At 35.5% G+C, this 24288-nt stretch overlaps 1 protein-coding gene across 2 annotated transcripts in view; it reads right to left on the bottom strand.

The window, feature by feature from the left end:
* The window catches only part of NETO2 (neuropilin and tolloid like 2), a gene marked incomplete at both ends in the record, with an annotated part of 75228 nt that overhangs the window by 36470 nt on the left and 14470 nt on the right, over positions 1 to 24288 (bottom strand). The window contains 3 exons of one of the 2 annotated variants that reach the window (XM_079723358.1): positions 18540 to 18667; positions 18751 to 18795; positions 23654 to 23902. In XM_079723358.1, the coding sequence (XP_079579484.1) occupies positions 18540 to 18667; positions 18751 to 18795; positions 23654 to 23902 (422 nt within the window). The remainder of the gene's footprint in view (positions 1 to 18539; positions 18668 to 18750; positions 18796 to 23653; positions 23903 to 24288) is intronic. The other variant, XM_079723359.1, reaches the window with a different exon arrangement.

Here is a 24288-nt window from a genome sequence, read left to right as displayed (position 1 = left end):
AGTATTCTGAGTCTGGATTCTTTGATTAGCACAATGCATTTGAGATTCTTCTATGCTACTGCATCACCAATAGTTAGTCTCTTTATTCCTGAATACATTTCACTACATAGATGTACCAAACTTTATTAACAACTGAGGAACACTTAAAACTGTTCCCAGTTTTTGTTCATTATGGATAAAGCTACCATAAACATTCACATTCATGTTCTGTGTGTAAACATATTTTTCTTTCTCTTGGGTACCCAGCCAGGAGACTGCTGAATCACATGGTAACTTTATAGGAAACCATCAAGCTGTTTTCCAAAATGGCTGTTATCATTTTGCATTCCTACCAGGAGTGTTATTAGATTCCCAGTTGCTCTACATAGTTCCCAGCACCTGGCGTTGTCATTTTTAAAAATTAGTTATTTTAATAGAGGTATAGAGCTATCCCATTGTGGTGTTAATTTGCAGTTTTGAAATGTCTAAATCTTCTCTGGTGAGGTGTCTGTTCCAATTTTCTGCCCATTTTTAAATTGGGTACTTTTCTTATTGTTGCGTTTTGAGTTCTGGGTTAAAGAAGTCTTTTGACAAATGATTTACATATATTTTCTCTTAGTGCCTTTTCTTTTCACTCAACAATGTCCTTCACAGAGAAAAAGCTTTAATTTTAATGAAGTCCAATTTATAAGATTTTCTTTTATGGATTCTCCTTTGATGTCATATCTAAGAACTCTTTCCCTAACCCAGAGATTTTGCCTATGTTTTCTTCTAAAAGTTTTGCAATATACTTGTTTTTATATAAGATATTAAGATATAGGTATAGGTCAATTTTTTTTTCTTTTTGAAATATGGGTATCCAATTGTTCTAGCACCATTTGTTAAAGACTAGATTATGCTTTCTCCATTGAACTGACTTTGTATCTCTGTAAAAAAGATCAATTAACTGTATTTGTATGAATCCTTTTCTGGGCTCTATTCTGTTCCACTGATCTATGTGTTTGAGCTTTTGTTAGTACCACACTGTCTTGATTACTGAAGATTTAAACTCCTGAAATCAGGTAGGGAGTCTCCCATCTTTGTACTTTTTCAAAATTGTTTTGGCTCTTATAATTCCTTGCCTTTTCATTATACTCTAGAAACACTCTGTCAACATTTGCAAAAATATAGTGGGGGTTTTAATTTCAACTGTTCATTTATATAGATCTATTTTAGAAGAATGGATGTTAACAGTACTGAGTCCATCAACAGGTATACACAGTGTATATCTCCATTCATTTAGGTCTTCTTTGAATTCTTTCATCAGGGTTCTGCAGGTTTTCAGTTTACAGATGTTGCACTTTTTTTTTTTGGGTGGGTGGGGGAAGTGCTACTTTAAATGGTATTGCTGATTTCTTAATTTTGAACTCCAATTGCTCATTCTTCAAATGTTGAACCTTTGAACATTTATAGCTCAAAGTATAGTTGACCCTTCAACAACATGGGAGTTACCAACAACAAAGTATAGTTGACCCCTGAACAACAAGGGAGTTGACCCTTGAACAACAAAGTATGGTTGACCCTTGAACAACATGGGAGTTAAGGGTGCTGACCCTCCTTGCAGTCAAAAATCCACGTATAACTTTATAGTCAGCCCACCATATCCTTGGTTCTGCACCTGTGGATTCAACCGACCGTGGATGGTGTAGTAGTAGGTATTTACCCTAAAAAAAAAATCCATGTATAAGTGGAGCTGTGCACTTCAAACTCGTGTTGTTCAAGGATCAACTGTATATATAAAAAATACAATTGATATTTGTCTTTTGGTCTTTTATCCTACAACCTTGCTAAACTGATTTGTTCCAGGAGTTTTTTGAGGGTATATTTCATGTTAATTTTTTTACGTAATTATGTCATCTGCAAAAATAGTTTTCAATCTGTATGCCACTTTGCACTGTCTACAACTTCCAATATGGTGTTAAATGGGAGTTACCTCGTTGTTGATTTTGAGGGAGAAAGCATTCAGCTTTTCACCATTAAGTATGGTGTCATCTGTAGATTTTGGTAGACACCCTTTATCAGGTTACAGAAGTTCCACTCTATTTTTATTTCTCTGATTTTTTATCATGAATGGGTGTTGATTTTTTTAACAGATTGAGATAATCATGTAGTTTTCTTTCTTAATTTATATAATGAATTACACTGATTTTTCAAATGTTGAATTGGTCTTGCATTCCTGGGATAAACCACACTTGGCTGTGACTATTTAAGTGTATTATACTTTTTATATATTGCTGGATTAGATTGGCTAATACTTTAAGGATTTTTGCATCTAGTTTCTTTTAATCAAAAAAATTTTTTGACGTGGACCATTTTTAAAGTCTTTATTGAATTTGTTACAATATTGCTTCTGCATTATGTTTTGTTTTTTTTGGCTGCAAGACACATGGGATCTTAGCTCCCCGACCAGGGATCAAACCCGCACCCCCTGCATTGGAAGGCAAAGTCTTAACCACTGGACCACCAGGGAAGTCCCCTGCATCTATTTTCTGGAATAACAATTATGATACCAATTCCAACACGTGGGTCTTCCCCACCCACCCCCGCCACCACCAGCAATTCTCAAACATCAGCTGGGTGTCCTACAATTCAACTCAATTATGACACTATCTACCCAGAGACAGCATCCGATTCTGAAGGTTGAGGGCTTACTCCCAGAGGACTGGCCTCCACTTCAGATGCCAAACATGAGTCCAGGTTGTCACATGATTCTGACTGACTGGCTATAAATCTGACATTCCTAAGATCTCATTCTTGGGTTCCTTTAATTTGCTAGGGTGGCTTACAGGACTCAGAAAACCAGTTTACTTACTAGATTATTTGTTACCCTGGTAATAAGCCTCCATCTCTTGTGGATTTCCAGAAGTCACCTCATTAACATAAACTCACTTGTGGTTGAAAAGGGCTTGTTATGAATAACAAGACACCCATTTCAACTTTATGGCTCTGAAACATTTTTAGGAACTGGGGACAAGAGACCAAATATTGTAACAATAGATGCTCTCATTGCTCTTATCACTCAGGAAATTCCAAGGGTTTTGTGAGCTCTGAGCCAGAAATGTGCATGAAGACCAAATATATATATTTCTTATTACAGAGCAAAACCTCACAGGGGGAATATTGATCAGTAGTTCCCTTATAATGTGTTCGGTGGTATCAGGGTGATGCTTGTCTTGAGTTTAGAAGCATTCCTCCCCTTGTACTTCCTGGAAGAGATTGCAAAGAACTGGCATTATTTCCCCTTTAAATGTGTTATAATTTGTCAGTGTAACCATTTAGGAGCTTTCTTTGTAAGAAGGTTTTGAACTATGAATTCAATTTATTTCATAAATATATGGCCATTCAGGTTACATATTTCTTCTTAGATGTGTTTGGGCAGCTTGTGGTTTTAAGGAATTTGTCCATTTCGTTTGAGTCATCTGATTTTGGGGCACAGAAAGGTCCATTGTTTTACTGGAGGGTCTATAGCGAGGTCCTCTCTTTTGTCCCTGATGTTGGTAAAATGGTTTATATTCATCCAGATATTTACCATTTCTGTACCCTTTCATGAAATTCCAAGATTCTTTCTAGTGCAATTTCTCTTTTATCTAAAGAACTTCCTTTAGCATTTCTTTTATAGCAGGTCTCCAGGCAATGAATTCTTTAAGTTTGTCTTCATTAGGGTATGTACTTACTTTGCCCTCATTCCTGAAAGGATATTTTTGCTGGATATAAAATTCTTAAGTTCACAGTTCCTTTTTTCAGTACTTAAAGGTTTTGATGCTTGGCTTTTATGATTTCTGAAGAGAAATCCAAAGTCATTCAAATTGTCATTCCTGGGCTTCCCTGGTGGTGCAGTGGTTAAGAGTCCGCCTGCCGATGCAGGGGACACGGGTTTGTGCCCTGGTCCGGGAGGATCCCACATACCACAGAGCTGCTGGGCCCGTGAGCCATGGCTGCTGAGCCTGCGCGTCTGGAGCCTGTGCTCCGCAACGGGAGAGGCCACAACAGTGAGAGGCCCGCGTACCGAAAAAAAAAATTGTCATTCCTTTATACAAAATACATCATTTTTCTGTGTCACAGCTCAAAGCTTTCAATCTTAGGTTTCAAGTAGCTTGATTTGATATGAGTAGGCTTTGTTTTATGTTTGTTTTTATCCTGTTTGGTGTTTGCTATGCTTTTTGAATCTGTAAATTTGTCTTTCAATTTTTTTTGCAGTTATTTCTTCAAATATATTTTCTACAACAATCTTTTCTCTTTCTGGTACTTAAGTGACATAAATTTTAGGCCTTTAGAAACTGTTCCGCAGGTCCCTGAGGCTTTAGTATAATTTGTTTTCAATCTTTTTTTCTCAGTACTTCAGATTAGGTAGTTTCTACTGAGTCACCTTCAAGTTTACTGACTTTCCTCTATAATCTCCACTCTCCTATTGGCCCATACAGTGAATATCTTTTAGAAGTTTAAGATATATTTTTTCCATTCTAAAATTTTCTCTTGGTTCGTTTTTATAGTTTCTATTTCTCCACTAAGATCTATCTCTTCACTCATTTCAGGAATGTTTATCTTTACCTCATGGAACATGGTTATATTGTTGCTTTAAAATCTACAATTCATCTGAGTCCTGTTAGGGTTGGGATCTGCTACTTCCTCCTTTCAGAATTAATCACATTTCCCTAGTTCTTTATATTGCGAGTAATTTTAAAATTATATCCTGCACATTTTGGATATAACACTGAAACTCTGGGTCCTCTTAAAAATCTGTGGAAAATGTTGAGTTCTGTTGCTTGTTTTATCAGGCAACCTACCCAGAAACGTTCAGATTGCATGTACTGCCTCTTTTTGTGGGTGTGGGTTCCAGTGTTGGTTCAGTTTTCAAGGCCTTTGCCGTGCTATGTAGACTTGCCTAGGGCATGCCCTACTCAGGCACTTGGACAGTGTTTATAATGTAATTTGGTCCTCAACACCTTGGCCATGTTTCTGTGGGCCTGTTCCATGCGTATGCAGCTCAGGAGTAAGCCAGAATTAGCACCTGTCTCTAGCTCCCTGTTCTCCAAGACTTCTCATTCTCTGGGTAACACGGTTTCCTCTTCTCAGTTCCTCTGGTGGCCAGAAAGATAAGTTTTCCTCTGAGTTTTTAGTCTCCTAACCTGTTATGAGTTTTGAGTGACTAAGAACAAAGAGAAAAAAAAACAATGGGGATTCCCTCCATACTCTCCAGACATCACCATATCCTTTTCCAAGTTCTACCGGTTAAGGAGATGGGGTTTCAGTTGCTGCTGTAGCTGCTGTGACTGGTGCTGACCTTGGGCAGAGCTAGTAAAGGGGAAAAAACAAACCAGGGATGCCCCTCTGCCTTCAGTTTGTAAGGGCCCCTTTCTCAGTCTTCTGGCTAGAGCACTTTCTTCTGTCTGTACCTGCTTTCAGTTCCACAAACCAGCCCAAAAGACAAAGGAGAAGGAAAAAAACCTGTGATTTAAGAATCACAGGTTTGTGGTGATTTGGGGTCATTATTCAAGTTTTGACTTCCTTCCCAAACCCACCTTCTAATGGTTACTTTTCAGAATCCTTATGCACTTGCTTTTTGTGTTCTATCCAGAGTTCTCAGTTATAATAAGTTAAGAGCAATAAGCTGTAGTGGGCTTACTCTATCTTGGCTGGTTCTGGAAGTCATTTATTTTAATGTAGTATAATTGATAAATTTTATCTTTATGGTTTGCACTTTGTGTCTTCTTTGTTTTTAATAAAACGTTTCCTAACCAAAGGTTATATTTAGAACTATACTCCTGTATTTTCTTCTGAAAGTTTTAGTTTTAACATTTAGGAATGAATTTTATGTCAAGTGCAAGACAGGGATCTCACATCAATAGTCAACTGGTTGTAACATCAATTATCAAGTGTCTCCTTTTGATCTGGCATGCTATACATTATATACCAAGCTTCCATACATGTGTAGTCCTACTTTTAGAAATCTTACTCAGTTTTATCAGTTTGCATACCCCAGTGATAAATGCATCTGTCCAACTACCCCAACTTTATCTCGAAGAGTAAGTACTCCACTTTGTTTTTATTCAAAATTGTCATGGTTCTTCTGGATCCTTTCCTCTTCTTTGTGAATTTTAGAATTAGCTTGCCACATTCCCCAGAAAGCCGTGCTGGGATCTGGACTGGAATTTTAAATTGATAGATTAATTAGGGAACAATAAACATTTCCATCTTCCCATCCATGAAAGTGGTGCATGTCTCCCTCTTCCCCCATTTCTGTAGGCCTTCTTTTGTGTATTTCAATATAATTTAAAAATTTACTTCCTGGTACCTTATGATTTGTTCTTTGCAACGTTTTTTTTTTTTTTTTTTTTTAAGTTTTACTTTCAAACTGCTTTTGGCTATAGTACAAAAAACCAATTTATTTTTATAATTCATGAACATTTTTTCTTTCTCTCATCTTGTTGCATTGACCACCACCAATAAAATACTAGCAATAGACATAAGTTTAAAGAAAATGATTTTAAGGTTTCACCATCAATTATGATGTTTGCTTTAAGGATTTTAGTAGATATTCCTCATCATGCTGAAGATACATCCTATGTTGGAATTACATATGTGGTAAACTACATCATTTGATTTTCTCATATTAAACTGTCCAAAAATTTCTAAGATAAGCCCATCTTTGGTTATGATTTCTAAAAAAAATTTGTTAGGTTTAGTTTGTTACTGTTTAGTCTTTTGGGTCTTTTTTTTCCCGTCCTTCATTTTATAAATAATTCTCTGGCTTAAAATTCTCTCATGCTATTTATTTAGTTTTGACAAAACAGACTGGGGAAAGTTCTTTCTTCTTCAGTTTTCTAAAACAGTTTATATAACATGTTCCTTGAGTATCTGGTAAAATCTAATTTGGCCAGTTTTTCTGTTAACACACTTTAAGTACAAAATCAATTTCATCAATTTGGTAAGAGTTTATTTAGGTTTTCTATTTCTTTGATTTAATTTTGATAAATTGTATATATGTATATATATACACATACATTATATATTTCAGGAAATTGTCCACTTAGACTGTTTACAAATGTATTAACAAAGAACAGTCTGAAGCACTTTGATTATGAAAAATTTCAAACATGTATAAGCAGAAAAAAGAGTATCATAAACCCATTTCCCATCTCTTAACTTTAGCTTTATCTATACCTCTCCCAACTTCTGCCTCTCATGTATTATTTTGAGACAAATCCCAGAGATCTCATTTCACATGTAAATAGTTCCATATGTATTGTTAAAGACGACTTTAAAAAATAACCTCATATTATCACACCAAACAAATGAATAATTTCCTAATATAAAATACCAGTGTTCAGACTTCTAATTGTCTCTTAATGTTCCCACTCTTTTGTAGTTTGAGTCCAAAGTCACTCATTTGACTTACATTTTTTAATCATTTGATTTGCAGGTCTTCTTCATAGTTTGTCTTATAATGGTTTCTAATATCAGCTGTAGTTGATTTATGACTGTTTCCACTTCTAACATAATTTATGTCTTTTTTTCCTAGGTCAATCTTGCCAGAGGTATGTCTATTGTTATTATTTTTTTTAAACAAAGGGCCAGCTTTAGCTTTTGTTGACTCTTTCTTTTCGTGAATTTTTAATTTCACTTATTTCTGCTGTTTTATTATTACCCGTTCTTTGGATTTTTTGGTCATTCTTTTAGCTTCTTGAGTTGAATTTTAGCTCATTAAGTTTAAATATTTTTCTTTTCCTAAAAGAAGCATTTATGATCATAAATTCCCTAAAGTACTTTTAGGAGTATCCCACAAGTTTTGATATGTAGTATTTTCACTGTTGCTAAGTTTTTTATAAATGTGTACAAATTTCCACCCTGATTTTTTTATGTGACCTATCAATTACAAGGTGGTATATTACTAAATTTCTAAACATATGGGTTTTTTAAAGTTGAAGTTTAGTTGATTTATAATGTTAATTTCTGCTGTAGAGCAAAGTAATTCAGTTATATGTGTGTGTGTGTATACACATACACACACACACATTTAAAAATATTCTTTTCCAGTGGTTCTGAAGAACCTAGGAGCAGGACAAGAATAAAGACATAGAAGTAGAGAACGGACGTGAGGACACGGAATGGGGGAGGGTAAGCTGGGACAAAGTGAGAGAGTGGCATGGACATATATACACTACCAAATGTAAAACAGCTAGCTAGTGGGAAGCAGATGCATAGCACAGGGAGATCACCTCAGTGCTTTGTGTCCACCTAGAGGGGTGGGATAGGGAGGGTGGGAGGGAGATGCAAGAGGGAAGAGATATGGGGATATATGTATATGTACAGCTGATTCACTTTGTTATATAGCAGAAACTAACACACCATTGTAAAGCAATTATAGTCCAAAAAGATGCTAAAAAATTTTTTTAAATAAAAAATAAAATGTTTAAAACAGTTTTAAATTGTAAAATATTTAGATATCAACAACAATGAAGACACTACATATCAAAACTCATGAAACATCTAAGGAAATACTTAGTAGCATACTGATAGCCCTAAATACCTGTTAGAGAAAGAACATTTGAAAAATTACCAAAGAATTCAATACAAGAAGCTGCAAAAAGAATCACAAGGTAAATCTGAAGAAAGCAGAAGAAATAAAAGCACAAACTGAGAAAATGGGAAGCAAAGAAACAAGAGTTGATTTTTTTAAAACAACAGTTCTTGAAAACACACTTCTGGCAAACTGATAAAGAAAAAAAGAGCAAAGGCACAAATTTAAAATGGCAAATAGAATTGAGGTTTTAAAAATTGTAAAAGAATACCGAGTAAAGTATTATACCAATAAATGTGGAACCAGAAAGCATGAGCAATATTCTAGAAAAATAACTTTAAACTCAAAAAGAGATTGAAAATCTAAATAAACCTAAAATATTAAATAAAGAAAAATATATTCTTTTCCATTATGGGTTATCTCAGGACACTGAATATAGTTCCCTGTGCTATAGAGTAGGACCTTGTTGTTTATCCATTCTATATGTAATAGTTTGCATCTGTTAATCCCAAACTCCCAATCCATCCCTCCCCCACCCTACCTCCCCCTTGGCAACCACAAGTCTTTCTCTATGTCTGAGTCTGTTTCTGTTTCGTAGATAGGTTTATTGTGTCTTTTAGATTCCACATAAAAGTGATATCATATGGTACTTGTCTTTTTCTTACTTCCCTTAGTATGATAATCTCTAGTTCCATTCATGTTGCTGCAAATGGCATTATCCTGTTCTTTATGGCTGAGTAGTAGTCCACTGTATATATGTACCACATATTCTTTAACCATTCATCTGTCGATTGACATTTAGGTTATTTCCATGTCTTCGCTATTGTAAATAGTGCTGCTATGAACATAGGAGTGCATGTATCTTTTTGGACTACAGCTTTGCCTGGATATATGCCCAGGAGTGGGGCTGCTGGATCATATGGTAATTCTTAGTTTTTTGAGGAATCTCCATACTGTTCTCCATAGTGGCTGCACCAACTTACATTCCCACCAACAGTGTAAGAGGGTTCCATTTCCTCCACACCGTATTCAGCATTTGTTATTTGTAGACTTTTTGTTGGCCATTCTGACCAGTGTGAGGTGGTACCTCATTGTAGTTTTGATTGGCATTTCTCCAATAATTAGCAATGTTGAGCATCTTTTCATATGCCTATTGGCCATCTGTATTTTTTCTTTGGAGAAATGTCTATTTAGGTGTTCTGCCCATTTTTCAATTGGGTTGTTTTTTTGTGGAGTTGTATGAGCGGTTTGTATATTTTGCAAATTAAGCCCTTGTCAGTTGCTTCGTTTGCACAGATTTTCTCCAATTCTGTAGGTTGTCTTTTCATTTTGTTTATGGTTTCCTTTGCTGTGCAAAAGCTTGTAAGTTTGATTAGGTCCCATTTGTTTATCTTTGTTTTTATTTCTATTGCCTTGGGAGACTGACCTAAGAACACATTCATATGATTTATGTCAGACAACGTTTTGCCTATGATCTCTTCTAGGAGTTTCATGGTGTCATGTCTTATGTTTAAGTCTTTAAGCCATTTTGAGCTTTTTTGTGTGTATGTATGGTGTGAGGGTGTGTTCTAACTTCAATGATTTACAAGCAGCTGTCCAACTTTCCTAGCACCATATGGGGTTTTAAAGTTATTGTTTGGTTGCTGGTTCCTAATTTGATTGCATTTTTGTCAGAGGATGCTCTGCATGATACCAAGCACTGGTATGTATGGCAGACTTCCTTTTTCCATTCAGTGTATGGATCAGTTTCCATAAATGTTTCAGGCATGCTTGTAGGGAATGAAAATTCTCTGGATGTTGCAAGTCAAGATATCATGTTCCATTAGGCAAACTGTGTTGTTCAAATCTTCTAAGCCTTGACATTTTTTTTTTACATGCTTGATTAATTACTGAGAGGCAAAAAAATTACACGCTATAATTGTGGATTGGTCAGTTTTCCTCAGAAACTGTCAATTCATGTTTTGTACATTTTGAGGCTATATTAATACATAAAATTTAAAATATATCTTCCTTGTGAATTCGTGACCATCTTGATTTCAATTCTAATAGCTGTATCAGCTCTTTTAGTATCTATTTCATTCCTGTTTGTGTATTTTCAAAATTTCCTTTACTTAACCTAAAACAGGATATACTTGGATTTTAAATATAGCACTTGGTCCAATTATTATTTTTGCCCACAAATACCTTAATTTTGCCCTTATAGTTCTTTTTTTATTCACACACTGTTTCCAGTTTTTATTTCAATTTTACCATTTGAAACATTTATTTTGGAATAAATTATGTTTTATGGCTGTATTAATGCTTTTCTGTGAGGCAACCATAACTCCTCGAATTTTAACATAATTCTGTGATACATATTTGGATATATGTAAATGACCTTTTGAATATTACACTATCATTGTTGAAGCATTTTAGTTTAGTTTTTTTTTAACTTTTGAATTTTATTTTATTCATTTTTTTTGAATTTTATTTTTTTATACAGCAGGTTCTTCTTAGTCATCAATTTTACACATATTAGTGTATATATGTCAATCCCAATTCCCAATTCATCACACCACCCCCCTCCACCCCACTTTCCACCATTGGTGTCCATACGTTTGTTCTCTACATCTGTGTCTCAATTTCTGCGCTGCAAACCGGTTCATCTGTACCATTTTTCTAGGTTCCACATAATATGCGTTAATATACAATATTTGTTTTTCTCTTTCTGACTTACTTCACTCTGTATGACAGTCTCTAGATCCATCCACGTCTCTACAAATGACCCAATTTCATTCCTTTTTATGGCTGAGGAATATTGTGTTGTATATACGTACCACAACTTCTTGATCCATTCGTGTCGATCGGCATTTAGGTTGCTTCCATGACCTGGCTATTGTAAATAGTGCTGCAATGAACATTAGGGTGCATATGTCTTTTTGAATTATGGTTTTCTCTGGGTGTATGCCCAGTAGTGGGATTGCTGGGTCATATGGTAATTCTATTTTTAGTTCTTTAAGGAACCTCCAAACTGTTCTCCATAGTGGCTGTATGAATTTATATTCCTACCAACAGTGAAAGAGGGTTCCATTTTCTCCACACCCTCTCCAGCATTTGTTGTTTGTAGATTTTCTGATGATGCCCATTCTAACTGGTGTGAGGTGATACCTCATTATAGTTTTGATTTGCATTTCTCTAATAATTAGTGATGTTGAGCAGCTTTTCATGTGCTTCTTTGCCATCTGTATGTCTTCTTTGGAGAAATGTCTATTTAGGCCTTCTGCCCATTTTTTGATTGCCTTGTTTGCTTTTTAATATTGAGCTGCATGGGCTGTTTACATATTTCGGAGATTAATCCTTTGTCCATTGATTCATTTGCAAATATTTTCTCCCATTCTGAGGGTTGTCTTTTCATCTTGTTTGTAGTTTCCTTTGCTGTGCAAAAGCTTTTAACTTTCATTAGGTTCCATTTGTTTATTTTTGTTTTTATTTCCATTACTCTAAGAGGTGGGTCAACAAAGATCTTGCAGTGATTTATGTCAAAGAGTGTTCTTCCTACATTTTCTTCTAAGAGTTTTATAGTTTCCAGTCTTACATTTAGTTCTCTAATGCATGAGTTTATTTTTGTGTATCGTGTTAGGGAGTGTTCTAATTTCATTCCTTTACATGTAGCTGTCCAGTTCTCCCAGCACCACTTACTGAAGAGACTGTCTTTTCTCCATTGTATATCCTTGCATTCTTTGTCATAGATCAGATGACCATAGGTGTATGGATTTATCTCTGGGCTTTCTATCCTGTTCCACTGATCTATATTTCTGTTTTTGTGCCAATACCATACTGTCTTGATTACTATAGCTTTGTAGTATAGTCTGAGGTCAGGGAGTCTGATTTCTTCAGCTCCATTTTTTTCCCTCAAGACTGCTGTGACTATTTGGGGTCTTTTGTGTCTCCATACAAATTTTAAGATTTTTTTGTTCTAGTTTTGTAAAAAATGCCATTGGTAATTTGATAGGGATTGCACTGAATCTGTAGATTGTTTTGGGTAGTAGTCATTTTCACAATACTGATTCTTCCAACCCAAGAACATGGTACATCGCTCCATCTGTTTGTATTATCTTTAATTTCTTTCATCAGTGTATTATAGTTTTCTGCATACTGGTCTTTTGTCTCCCTAGGTAGGTTTATTCCTAGGTATTTTATTCTTTTTGTTGCAATGGTAAATGGGAATATTTCTTTAATTTCTTTCAGATTTTTCATCATTAGTGTACAGGAATGCAAGAGATTTCTGTGCATTAATTTTGTACCTTGCAACTTCACCAAATTCATTGATTAGCTGTAGTACTTTTCTGGTGGCATCTTTAGGATTCTCTATGTATAGTATCATATCATCTGCAAACAGTGACAGTTTTACTTCTTCTTCAATTTGTATTCCTTTTATTTGTTTTTCTTCTCTGATTGCCACAGCTAGGACTTCCAAAACTATGTTGAGTAACAGTGGCGAGAGTGGACAACCTTCTCTTGTTTGTGATCTTAGAGGAAATGCTTTCAGTTTTTCACCCTTGAGAATGATGTTTGCTGTAGGTTTGTCATATATGGCCTTTATTATGTTGTGGTAGGTTCCCTCTATGCCCACTTCCAGGAGAGTTTTTATCATAAATGGGTGAATTTTGTCAAAAGCTTTTTCTGCATCTATTGAGATGATCATATGGTTCTTATTCTTCAATTTGTTAATATGGTGTATCACACTGATTGATTTGTGTATATTGAAGAGTCCTTGAATCCCTGGGATAAATCTCACTTGATCATTGTGTATGATCCTTTTAATGTGTTGTTGGATTCTGTTTGCTAGTATTTTGTTGAACATTTTTGCATCTATGTTCATCAGTGATATTGGCCTGTAGTTTTCTTTCTTTGTGACATCTTTGTCTGGTTTTGGTATCAGGGTGATGGTGGCCTCATAGAATGAGTTTGGGAGTGTTCCTTCCTCTGCAATTTTTTTGGATGAGTTTGAGAAGGATGGGTATTAGCTCTTCTCTAAATGTTTGATAGAATTCACCTCTGAAGCCATCTGGTCCTAGACTTTTGTTTGTTGGGAGATTTTTAATCACAGTTTTAATTTCATTACTTGTGATTGGACTGTTCATATTTTCTATTTCTTCCTGGTTCTGTCTTGGAAGGTTATACATTTCTAAGGATTTTTCCATTTGTTCCAGTTGTCCATTTTATTGGCATAGAGTTGCTTGTATTAGTCTCTTAGGATGCTTTGTATTTTGATGGTGTCTGTTGTAACTTCTCCTTTTTCATTTCTAATTTTATTGATTTGAGTCCTCTCCCTCTTTTTCTTGATGAGTCTGGTTAATGGTTTATCAATTTTGTTTATCTTCTCAAAGAACCAGCTTTTAGTTTTATTGACCTTTTAGTTTTATTGTTTTTTTTCTATTTCATTTATTTCTACTCTGATCTTTATGACTTCTTTCCTTCTACCAACTTTGGGTTTTGTTTCTTCTTTCTCTAGTTCCTTTAGGTGTAAGGTTAGATTTGCGATTTTTCTTGTTTCTTGAGGTAGGACTGTATTGCTATAAACCTCCCTCTTAGAACTGCTTTTGCTGCATCCCATAGGCATTGGATCATCGTGTTTTCGTTGTCATTTGTCTCTAGGTATTTTTTGATTTCCTCTTTGATTTCTTCAGTGATCTCTTGGTTATGTAGTAACGTATTGTTTAGCCTCCAAGTGTTTGTGTTTTTTAAGTTTTTTTTCCCTTTAATTGATTTCTAATCTCATAGTGGTGTGGTCAGAAAAGATGATACGATTTCAACTTTCTTACATTTACTGAGGCTTGATTTGATGCAAGATGTGACCTTTCCTGGAGAATGTTCCATCTGCACTTGAGAAGTGTAATCTGCTGTTTTTGGATGGAATGTCCTATAAATATCAATTAAATCTATTTGGTTTATTGTGTCATTTAAAGCTTGGGTTTCCTTATTTTCTGTTTGGCTGATCTGTCCATTGGTGTAAGTAAAGTGTTAAAGTCCTTCACTATTATTGTGTTACTGTCAACTTCCTGTTTTATAGTTGTTAGCATTTGCCTTATGCATTGTGGTGCTCCTATGTTGGGTGCATATATATTTATAATTGTTATATCTTCTTCTTGGATTGATCCCTTGATCATTATGTAGTGTCCTTCCTTGTCTCTTGTAACATTCTTTATTTTTAAGTCTATTTTATCTGATATGAGTATTGTTACTCCAGCTTTCTTTTGATTTCCATTTGCATGGAGTATCTTTTTCCATTCACTCACTTTCAGTCTGTATGTGTCCCTAGGTCTGAAGTGGGTCTCTTGTAGACAGAATATATATGGGTGTTGTTTTTGTATCCATTCAGCGAGACTGTCTTTTCGTTGGATCATTTAATCCACTCATGTTTAAGGTAATTATCGATATGTATGTTCCTATTACCATTTTCTTGTTTTGGGTTTGTTTTTGTAGGTCCTTTTCTTCTCTTGTGTTTCCCACTTAGAGAAGTTCCTTTAGCATTTGTTGTAGAGCTGGTTTGGTGGTGCTGAATTCTCTTATCTTTTGCTTGTCTGTAAAGCTTCTGAGTTCTCCATCGAATCTGAATGATATCCTTGCTGGGTAATCCTGGTTGGAGGTTGTTCCCTTTCATTGCTTTAAATGTCATGCTACTCCCTTCTGGCTTGCAGAGTTTCTGCTGAGAAATCAGCTGTTAACCTTATGGGAGTTCCCTTGTATGTTATTTGTCCTTTTTCCCTTGCTGCTTTCAATAATTTTTCTTTGTCTTTAATTTTTCCCAATTTGATTACTATGTGTCTCAGCGTGTTTCTCCTTGGGTTTATCCTGCCTGGGACTCTCTGCATTTTGTGGACTTGGGTGGCTATTTCCCTTCCCATGTTAGGGAAGTTTTCAACTATAATCTCTTCAAATACTTTATCGGGTCCTTTCTCTCTCTCTTCTCCTTCTGGGACCCCTATGATGTGAATGTTGTTGCATTTAATGTTGTCCCAAAGGTCTCTTAGGCTGTCTTCATTTTTTTTTTCATTCTTTTTTATTTTGTTCTGCAGCAGTGAATGCCACCATTCTGTCTTCCAGGTCACTTATCTGTTCTTCTGCCTCAGTTATTCTGGTATTGATTCCTTCTAGTGTATTTTTCATTTCAGTTATTGTATTGTTCATCTCTGTTGGTTTGTTCTTTAATTTTTCTAGGTGTTTGTTCTTTAATTCTTCTAGGTCTTTGTTAAACATTTCTTGCACCTTCTCTATCTTTGCCTCCATTCTTTTTCCGAGGTCCTGGATCATCTTCACTACCATCATTCTTTTTCTGGAAGGTTGCGTACCTCCACTTCATTTAGTTGTTTTTCTAGGGTTTTATTTTGTTCCTTCATCTGGTAAATAGCCCTCTGCGTTTTCATCTCGTCTATTTTTCTGTGAATGTGGTTTCTGTTCCACAGGCTGCAGGATTGTAGTTCTTCTTGCTTCTGCTATCTGCCCTCTGGTGGATGAGGCTATCTAAGAGCCTTGTGCAAGTTTCCTGCTGGGAGGGACTGGTGGTAGGTAGAGCTGGCTGTTGCTCTGGTGGGCAGAACTCAGTAAAACTTTAATCCACTTGTCTGCTGATGGTTTGGTCTGGGCTCCTTCCCTGTTGGTTGTTTTGCCTGAGGCAACCCAACACTGGAGCCTACCTGGGCTCTTTGGTGGGGCTAATGGTGGACTCTGGTGGGCTTACGCCATGGAATACTTCCCAGAACTTCTGCTGCCAGTGTCCTTGTCCTCACGGTGAGACACTGCTACCCCCCGCCTCTGCAGGAGACCCTCCAACACTAGCAGGTAGGTGTGGTTCAGTCTCCTATGGGGTCACTGCTCCTTCCCCTGGGTCCCGACATGTACACTATTTTGTGTGTGCCCTCCAAGAGTGGAGTATCTGTTTCCCCCACTCCTGTCGAAGTACTGCAATCAAATCCTGTGAGCCTTCAAAGTCTGATTCTCTAGGAATTCCTCCTCCCGTTGCCGGACCCCCAGGTTGGGAAGCCTGACCTGGGGCTCAGAACCTTCACTCCAGTGGGTGGACATCTGTGGTGTAAGTGTTCTCCAGTTTCTGAGTCACCCACCCAGCAGTTATGGGATTTGATTTTATTGTGATTGCACCCCTCCTATCATCTCAGCGCAGTTTCTCCTTTGTCTTTGGATGTGGGGTATCTTTTTTGGTGAGTTCCAGTGTCTTCCTGTCGATGAGTGTTCAGCAGTTAGTTGTGATTCTGGTGCTCTCACAAGAGGGAGTGAGAGCATGTCCTTCTACTCCGCCATTTTGAACCCTTGCCCTCATTCTTGAAAGACAGATTAGTTGGACATGGAATTTTCAAATTTTAGATTGCCAGTTAATTTTTTTTCCTAAGCACTTTGAAAACGTTATTCTATTGTAATTTCTTCCAAGTTTCTTAATAAATTGCCACTGTCTCCCATCCTCAAGCTACTTTCTGGGTAATTTTCTCAAATCTGTCTTTCAACACTATAATTTTTACTTGAGTAAGTTCCATTTGGTTATTTTTAAAGCATACTTGGTATTTTTCTTTCTCATTCTTTTGATTACTACTTGTAGGATATTTAAGACACTTCAGTTCTTGGGGATCTAAGAAACTTCTTGTTGTTATGCCTGTTAACTCACTCATGGCGGGTTGTTCACCTATGTTTTCTAATTTTGGGTTGTAAGCTTACTTCAGCAGTGTTTTAGCTATAGCAATCCTGTAGCCTACATGGTTATTTTGTATTTATCTTTTCAGGTGCCTCAAAAGGTTTAATAAGCCCAGGACCATTTTGTTCATTTTGGGGCTAAGTGGTTCCTGGGCTGAGCATGGAATGTAAATTCACATCCCAAACTGTAATAAAGATATAGGTATAAACGGTCAGGGGAGACCTCAGCCTCACCCACATCTTAAGACTGAGCCCAGGATAAGCTTCTTTTTTACCAATTTTCACTAGTGGAAGAGCTTTTCTGATCTACCATTTCATGGCAATCATCTCCCTTTGAGGGTTCCAGCTTCATGTGGCAGTCCTCTATAAGGCCACATGAACCGTAGGCCTTTTATTTGTCTCAGTGTGGGTGAGGCCAAGCTCCTGCAATATCTACCCTTGAGTTGTCATAGGTTACTGAAATCAGCAAGGGGCATTTGTACCATCAATTTCAGTTTTCAGTTTACTGCTCTGATTTATAGCTCTTTCATTTCTAGTTCATAAGAATTATCTTCTTTTCTGGAGCTTATCTATGGTTTTAAAAGGATATCTGTTATATTTTATCCAATATTTCTAAGTGTTTTGTAATAGGTAGGTTTTCAGGTTATCTCATCCATCATATTACCAGCAACTTTAAATTTGATTTTCCTAATTCTTTAAATTCTCCTACCCTCTTTCTTTTCTGTTTACACATATAAACAATAAATATAATTTTAACTATTACTATTCCTAGAAGTACAAATTAAAAGCAAAAAGCAGAAGTAGTTAGCAACCAGTCTCAACCTGTCAGTTATTTAAAAACATCCTTCCCTGTGGTACTTTCCAATAAAAACTCTACATGATTAGCAGAGGACAGCATGGTAAGAACACACAACTAAGATGATACATTTGTGTTTTGGTTTTGACACTGTTATAACCAACTCTGAGACCTCTGACAAGATACTTTAACGTCTATGGCCTATTTTACCTCCTCATAGTGGTGTTTATGAATCTATGATCACACTGATCAATACCTATACTCTCCAATTAGGAACACACAGATTTTAAGAATCTTAAAATAAGAATATTAATGTATGTGTGACATTCCTGAAGTTTATGTTGTAGTTTATTTAACTACAACGATGCTGAGATGCTAGGTGTTCAATAATGTGACTGAAATAAAATTTTTAAAAAGTTGTAACGTCAGTTTAAATAACAAGTATCTGCATGAACCAAAATAATACATTATACAAATCACATCTTATTATGTTCTTCTTAGAAGTGACTGCATACTTAATACTACCTTAGCTTTTGGAGTAGCTTTAATCGTCCAGATGCAATCAACTGCTTGGCCGGGTTTTGTTTTTTCCTCTTGTTCTACCTGACTAGAACGTATTATTCCGTCAGCTCCTGACAGCTCAAACTGGCAATCTAGAAAGAAGAGATGAATGATGTTCAAAGAAAAATAAGACTGATCAAAGATGCCATGAGGAAAAAGAGGTAATATACTAAACCTGGGATGGGATTTAAAATACCTCCTAGGTAAGTAAAGTCTGGATCTGTAACAGAGAAAAGAAGAAAGTCATTGGCATTGAGGTAGTTTAGAGCTACTTTAAGGCTTAATGTCTTACGTTATGTCTAATGTTATACTTAATAACAAAGCAAGAGAAAGCTTTCATTTGTGTAAACTACAGACCACTGGTTATTTATGAGCATATTGAGGTGCTCACTTATAGGATCGATATTTTAAAAATGATAACGTTTATACTTTTGATCCAATTATGAACTAAAAACTTATTTATGCTATCTGAAAACTCACAACTCTATGTCAACTGCAGTAGCTAGTCCACTGATGGATGAATGAGTAAACAAAATGTAGTATAAATAATACAATGGAATATTATCCAACCTTAAAAAGGAATAAAATTCTGACACACGCTACAACATGGATGTGTATGGAAACATTATGCTAAGTAAAATAAGCCAGACAGTTAAGGACACTATATGATTTCCTTTATTGAGGTCCCTAGATTAGTCGAATTCAGAGACGTTCACAGGGCTGTAGGGAGGGAGGGATAGGGAGTTAAGTGTTTAATGGGGACAGAGTTTCAGCTTGGGATGACAAAAAAGTTCTGGAAATGCACAGTGTGATGGTTGCACAACATTGTAAGTGTACTTAATGCCACTGACTTGTACACTTAAAAGGTTTAAGATAGTGAATTTTATGTTACATATAATTTATCCCACCACAGCAGCAGCAAGTAAGTTGTTTTTTTCACAATGGCAGGAAAAAGAGAGATGACTAGATGATATATAGGATATTCTGCCCTATGAAATAGTTCATAGAAAACTGACAACCAATAGTTTATATCAAAATAACTGATTTAATTAAATTGGCCAGGTATTTGATTTTTATGAACCAAATCAATTAACTGAATTGACACTTTAGTATCAAAAGACATTACAAAGTCCTATATAGAGTCAGATTTTTGCAGATAAGTTTAGAGTGCCTGAAAGAAAAAACAAACATCTTAATCATTTGAATAATGCTTTTAAAAATATTAAAAAGCAAAGCCAGGCAACTTTATATGTAAAGATTCTTTGAAGAAATGCAGTTCTTTTTCTTCTATTAGTTTTATGTATCATGAGAGCACCTTCATATGGCTTATGGTTAAAATATAAATTATAATAAAATGCTAAGGATTTCTAGACTATATTACCTTATATTTGCATTTTATAGCACTTCAGAGTTTCTACAGACCTTATGTTTAATATTATGCTAATGACAATAACATCAAGAAGATCATGTACTATTCTGTTTTATAGATGAGGAAACAATCAGAGATTATGACTTTTTTAGACCATATAATGGCAACGTCAGGACTAGATTCTAATTCTCTAGACAGCTTTTCTTACTGTAACATTTTTCTTTCTTACTCTTTCTTGCCTTTATAGTGTGGGTGACGATACCATAATTTTACCACTAGAAGAAAAAAAAACAATGTCAAAATAAATAGACAATTCATAAATAGCTAAATCATGGCTGTCTAGTTACTTAAAGTCATATAAAGTAAATTTTGTCTAGGGATTTGTAAATACGGATGAAACTTACTAACGATGATGAGAAATTAGTATCTTCTAAATAAATGAAATTCTCTCAGCTACTGGTGATATTTGTTGAGGCAGAGGCTCTTAATGGATTGCTACATCCTGGAAGTAACTGGGATAATTCTGGAAATTTTAGTGCAATAATGACAATGTCCTAGAATTCTTTCCTATATGTGAAGAAATTCTGATTCACCTGCCAGATAGTTGCTATGACTTTCTACTCTAATGCTGTTTAAATTTAGATTTCTCTTTGACATTTCTCTGCAAAATTGCTGAAGTGTCATCACTCCCTTTTATTTAGGGAGGTTGGGTTTAGATTATTAAGTTAAAAAAGAACAGTCTCTGTGATGTATGCTAGATTAAGCTAAAAATTTTCCTCTTACTTTTTTTCAACATGTACTTTGATAACCATGCAGAAAGTCAGTGGTTAAGATTCTGCACTTCCACTTCAGGGGACACAGGTTCGATCCCTGGTTGGGAAGATCCCGCATGCCACATGGCGTGGCCAAAACAACAACAACAACAAAAAACAATTTTACAAAGAATTGAGCAACCAGTTACATACAATAAACTGTGAATTAAAATAGGTTTAAACAGGCTAATTAAAAATTCTGAGATCTTTTAGACTAGCAATTTTTTCATTCTGGTGGGTTGATATATATGTCTTCTATCTGAATTTTCAAATTAAGCTTTTTTTAGACACTTGTTTGTAATTTTTTAGATTTATTTTTACTGTAGTAAAACATATAACATAATATTTATTCTTTTACTCATTTTTAAGTGTACAATTCAGTGGCATTAAGTACATTCACAATGTTGTGCCACCACCACCACAATCCATTTAAGTAAAAACTAAAGACAAATTTTAATATGATCCAGCAATTGCACTCCATGGTGCTTAGCCAAATGAGTTAAAAACTTGTCCACACAAATACCTGCATATGGATGTCTACAGCAGGTTTATCTGTGGTTGCTAAAACCTGGAAGCAGCCAAGATATCGTTCAACAGAATGGATAAACAAACTGTAGTACATCCATACAATGAAATATTATTCTGCACTAAAAAGAAACAAGCTACCAAGCCATGAAAAAACATGGGGGAACATTAAGTAAATTTTACTAAGTGAAAGAAGCCAATCTGAAAAGCCTACATACTGTATGATTCCAACCGTATGACGTTCTAGAAAGGGCAAAACTATGGTGACAGTAAAAAGATCAGTGGTTGTCAGGGGTTGGGGTGGGAGGGATGAATAGGTGGAGCCCACAGGATTTTTAAAGCAGTGGGAATACTCTGTATAATACTGTAATGGCAGACATATGTCACTATACATCTGTCCAAACCCATAGAATGTACGACACTAAGAGTGAACCCTAGAGAACAGAGGTATGGATACCAAGGGGGGGAGGGTGGTGGGATGAACTGGGAGATGGGGATTGACATATATACATTATTGATACTATGTGTAAAATAGATAACTAATGAGAGCCTGCTGTATAGTACAGGGAACTCTACTCAATGCTCTGTGGTGACCCAAATGCGAAGGAAATCCAAAAAGGAGGGGATATATGTATACGGATGGCTGAAAAAAAAACAGTGAACCCTAATGTAAAATGTGGACTTTGGTGATGATGTGTCAATGCGGGTTCATCAGGTGTAACAAATGTACCCCTGGTGCAGGATGTTCATTTTAGGTTTTGGAGGTAGCTGTGTGTGTGGGGGAGTGGTTAGAAGGTATATGGTAACTCTGTACTTTCTGCTCAGTTTTGCTGTGAGCCTAAAAACTGCTCTAAAAAAAAAAAAGAATAAATTTTACTTTTTGAAAATGTTATCGTTTTGACATTGAGAACATAAATACTAAAGTGACACTTAAAAATACTATTAACACATTTACTAACAGGGAGAAAAAGTTGACTACACTGTTCAGGCAAAAAAGCTGGTAATCTAGCTGAAAGAATAGCATGATCTCTGTTATATAAAATAAACAAAATAAACAGATACAGAAAAACATCTGAAGGAATACACATCATATTGTTAATACTGGTTTTTTATTTATAGGGTGATAAGGTTATAGATATTTTCATTTGAATATGATTTAATTTTTTTAAGTTAGCAAATTTCTTGCATGAAAACATAAATAAAAGCAAAAGATTATATAATTATATAATCTTTACATAAATAAAAGCAAAAAGATTATACAATTTTATAATTATATAATTGTTACATTAAGTTACTTTTTCATCTTATTAAGTTTGTAAACTCTTGGAAGACAGGAGCAATAACTAGTGTATCTTTGTGCTGCCACATTAGGGATATGCATATCTTTACAGTAGACAGGCTTTGAGGACTATAAAGTGTTCCCACATAACCGTGTGGTAGGTAAGATAGAGTATGCTGATAGGTGGGTTTGCTCTCCCACCACCCAAATATATTTACACATCCTAATCATCATAACCTATGAATACTACCTTATAAGGTTAAAAAAAGTGAATATTACATTTTAAGGCAAAGGATGTGATTAAGCTAAGGATTCTGAGAAGACAGGGGATATGAAGATGGAGGCAGAGATTGGAGTGATGAGGCCACACGTCCAGGAATGCTGGGGCAGACACAAGAAGCTGGAAGAGGCTAGGAATGGATTCTCTCCTGGAGTTTCCACAGGGAACATGACCCTGCTGGATTCTGGCCTCCAGAACTCTGAGAAAATAAACTACTGTTGTCTTCAGCTGCCAAGTTTCTGGGAATTAGTTATGGTGCCCTCAGGAAGACATTCCCATCTTAGCAACAGCAACTCTTAGGCACAGCTCTGTGCTTAATAGTAAATTTTATAGTTAGTAGGTGGCAGAGAAAGGATTCACAACCAGATCTTTTGCCTCCAAGTGCAGAGCGCTATTCTTTCTATTGCTCAGTATTTTCTAGAGACTGTTTATTCAAATGAGTAATTGAGTCATTCCAATGGACAAAACCTGCCAAAATAATTTTTGGTATAGATCATGAAAATAAGACTATTTGTTGAATTATTTTTTAAATGTATTTATTGTGATGTCTTTGGCATTTGATATATGCTATAAAACATACAGAAATCTAAGAAATAATGTGATACCATCTATGATATGCTTCAAAATTCAAGTGACATAGTTTCATTTCTAATTTTTTGTTAAGTTTTTATTTATTCATGGACTGATTTCCCTTTGACCTTGCTAACTTCTTTAAAGCCTTGATTTGATTACCTTGACTGAATTATCTCTTTTCTAGCCTTAAGATTCTAAAACCAGAGTGAGACCTAGCCACTGAAACAATAACTTCTTTACCTGGAATAAACGAATATTTTGCTCGAAATCCCAGTCCTTCAAGTTCTTCATCAGAACTGAACTTAATCCACATGAATCTCCCTGTTGATCTAATTAATGGAGGGCTTTTCACACCACAGTAACGATCTACAAGTGGAGAGAAACCAAACGGCCCATCTCGAACTTCCAAGTGATCAAACCGACATTCAAATGATGGTTCTATATAATAATGTTCATCAAAGGTCAACTCTATTCTTTGACGTGGAGCAGCTAGAAAATAAGAGTAAGCAAATTAGGGCAACGCAAACAAGAAAAAGTAAAAATGGCCTGACACAAGTGAGAAAAGCACAACAACTGCTCTGTTACTGTTTCATAGATGAGGATCATAATGAGAACCGTTATATATAAAATTCATGATAAATGTTACATTGTATATTAATAATATAATAATAATGCTATTCCATAGAACGATAGTAATCTTTCCCTTTGGCATATGTTATTTATTAAATTGAATGTACTTAGTTGATTAAAATTAGAGTTGAGAAGCGAATGCTTAGTTCATGAGATACAATGTACCATGATGAATAGAAAAACAGAAGAAATGCAAGAAACATATAATGTAACTATGGACATAAATTTGCAGAAAGCCTAATAAG

Source organism: Hyperoodon ampullatus (assembly GCF_949752795.1).
Source record: "Hyperoodon ampullatus genome assembly, chromosome: 18".
NCBI classification, from domain to species: Eukaryota; Metazoa; Chordata; class Mammalia; order Artiodactyla; family Ziphiidae; genus Hyperoodon; species Hyperoodon ampullatus.
The sequence above is the reverse complement of the archived record's forward strand: the minus strand, read 5'-3'. Positions and strand labels throughout refer to the sequence as shown.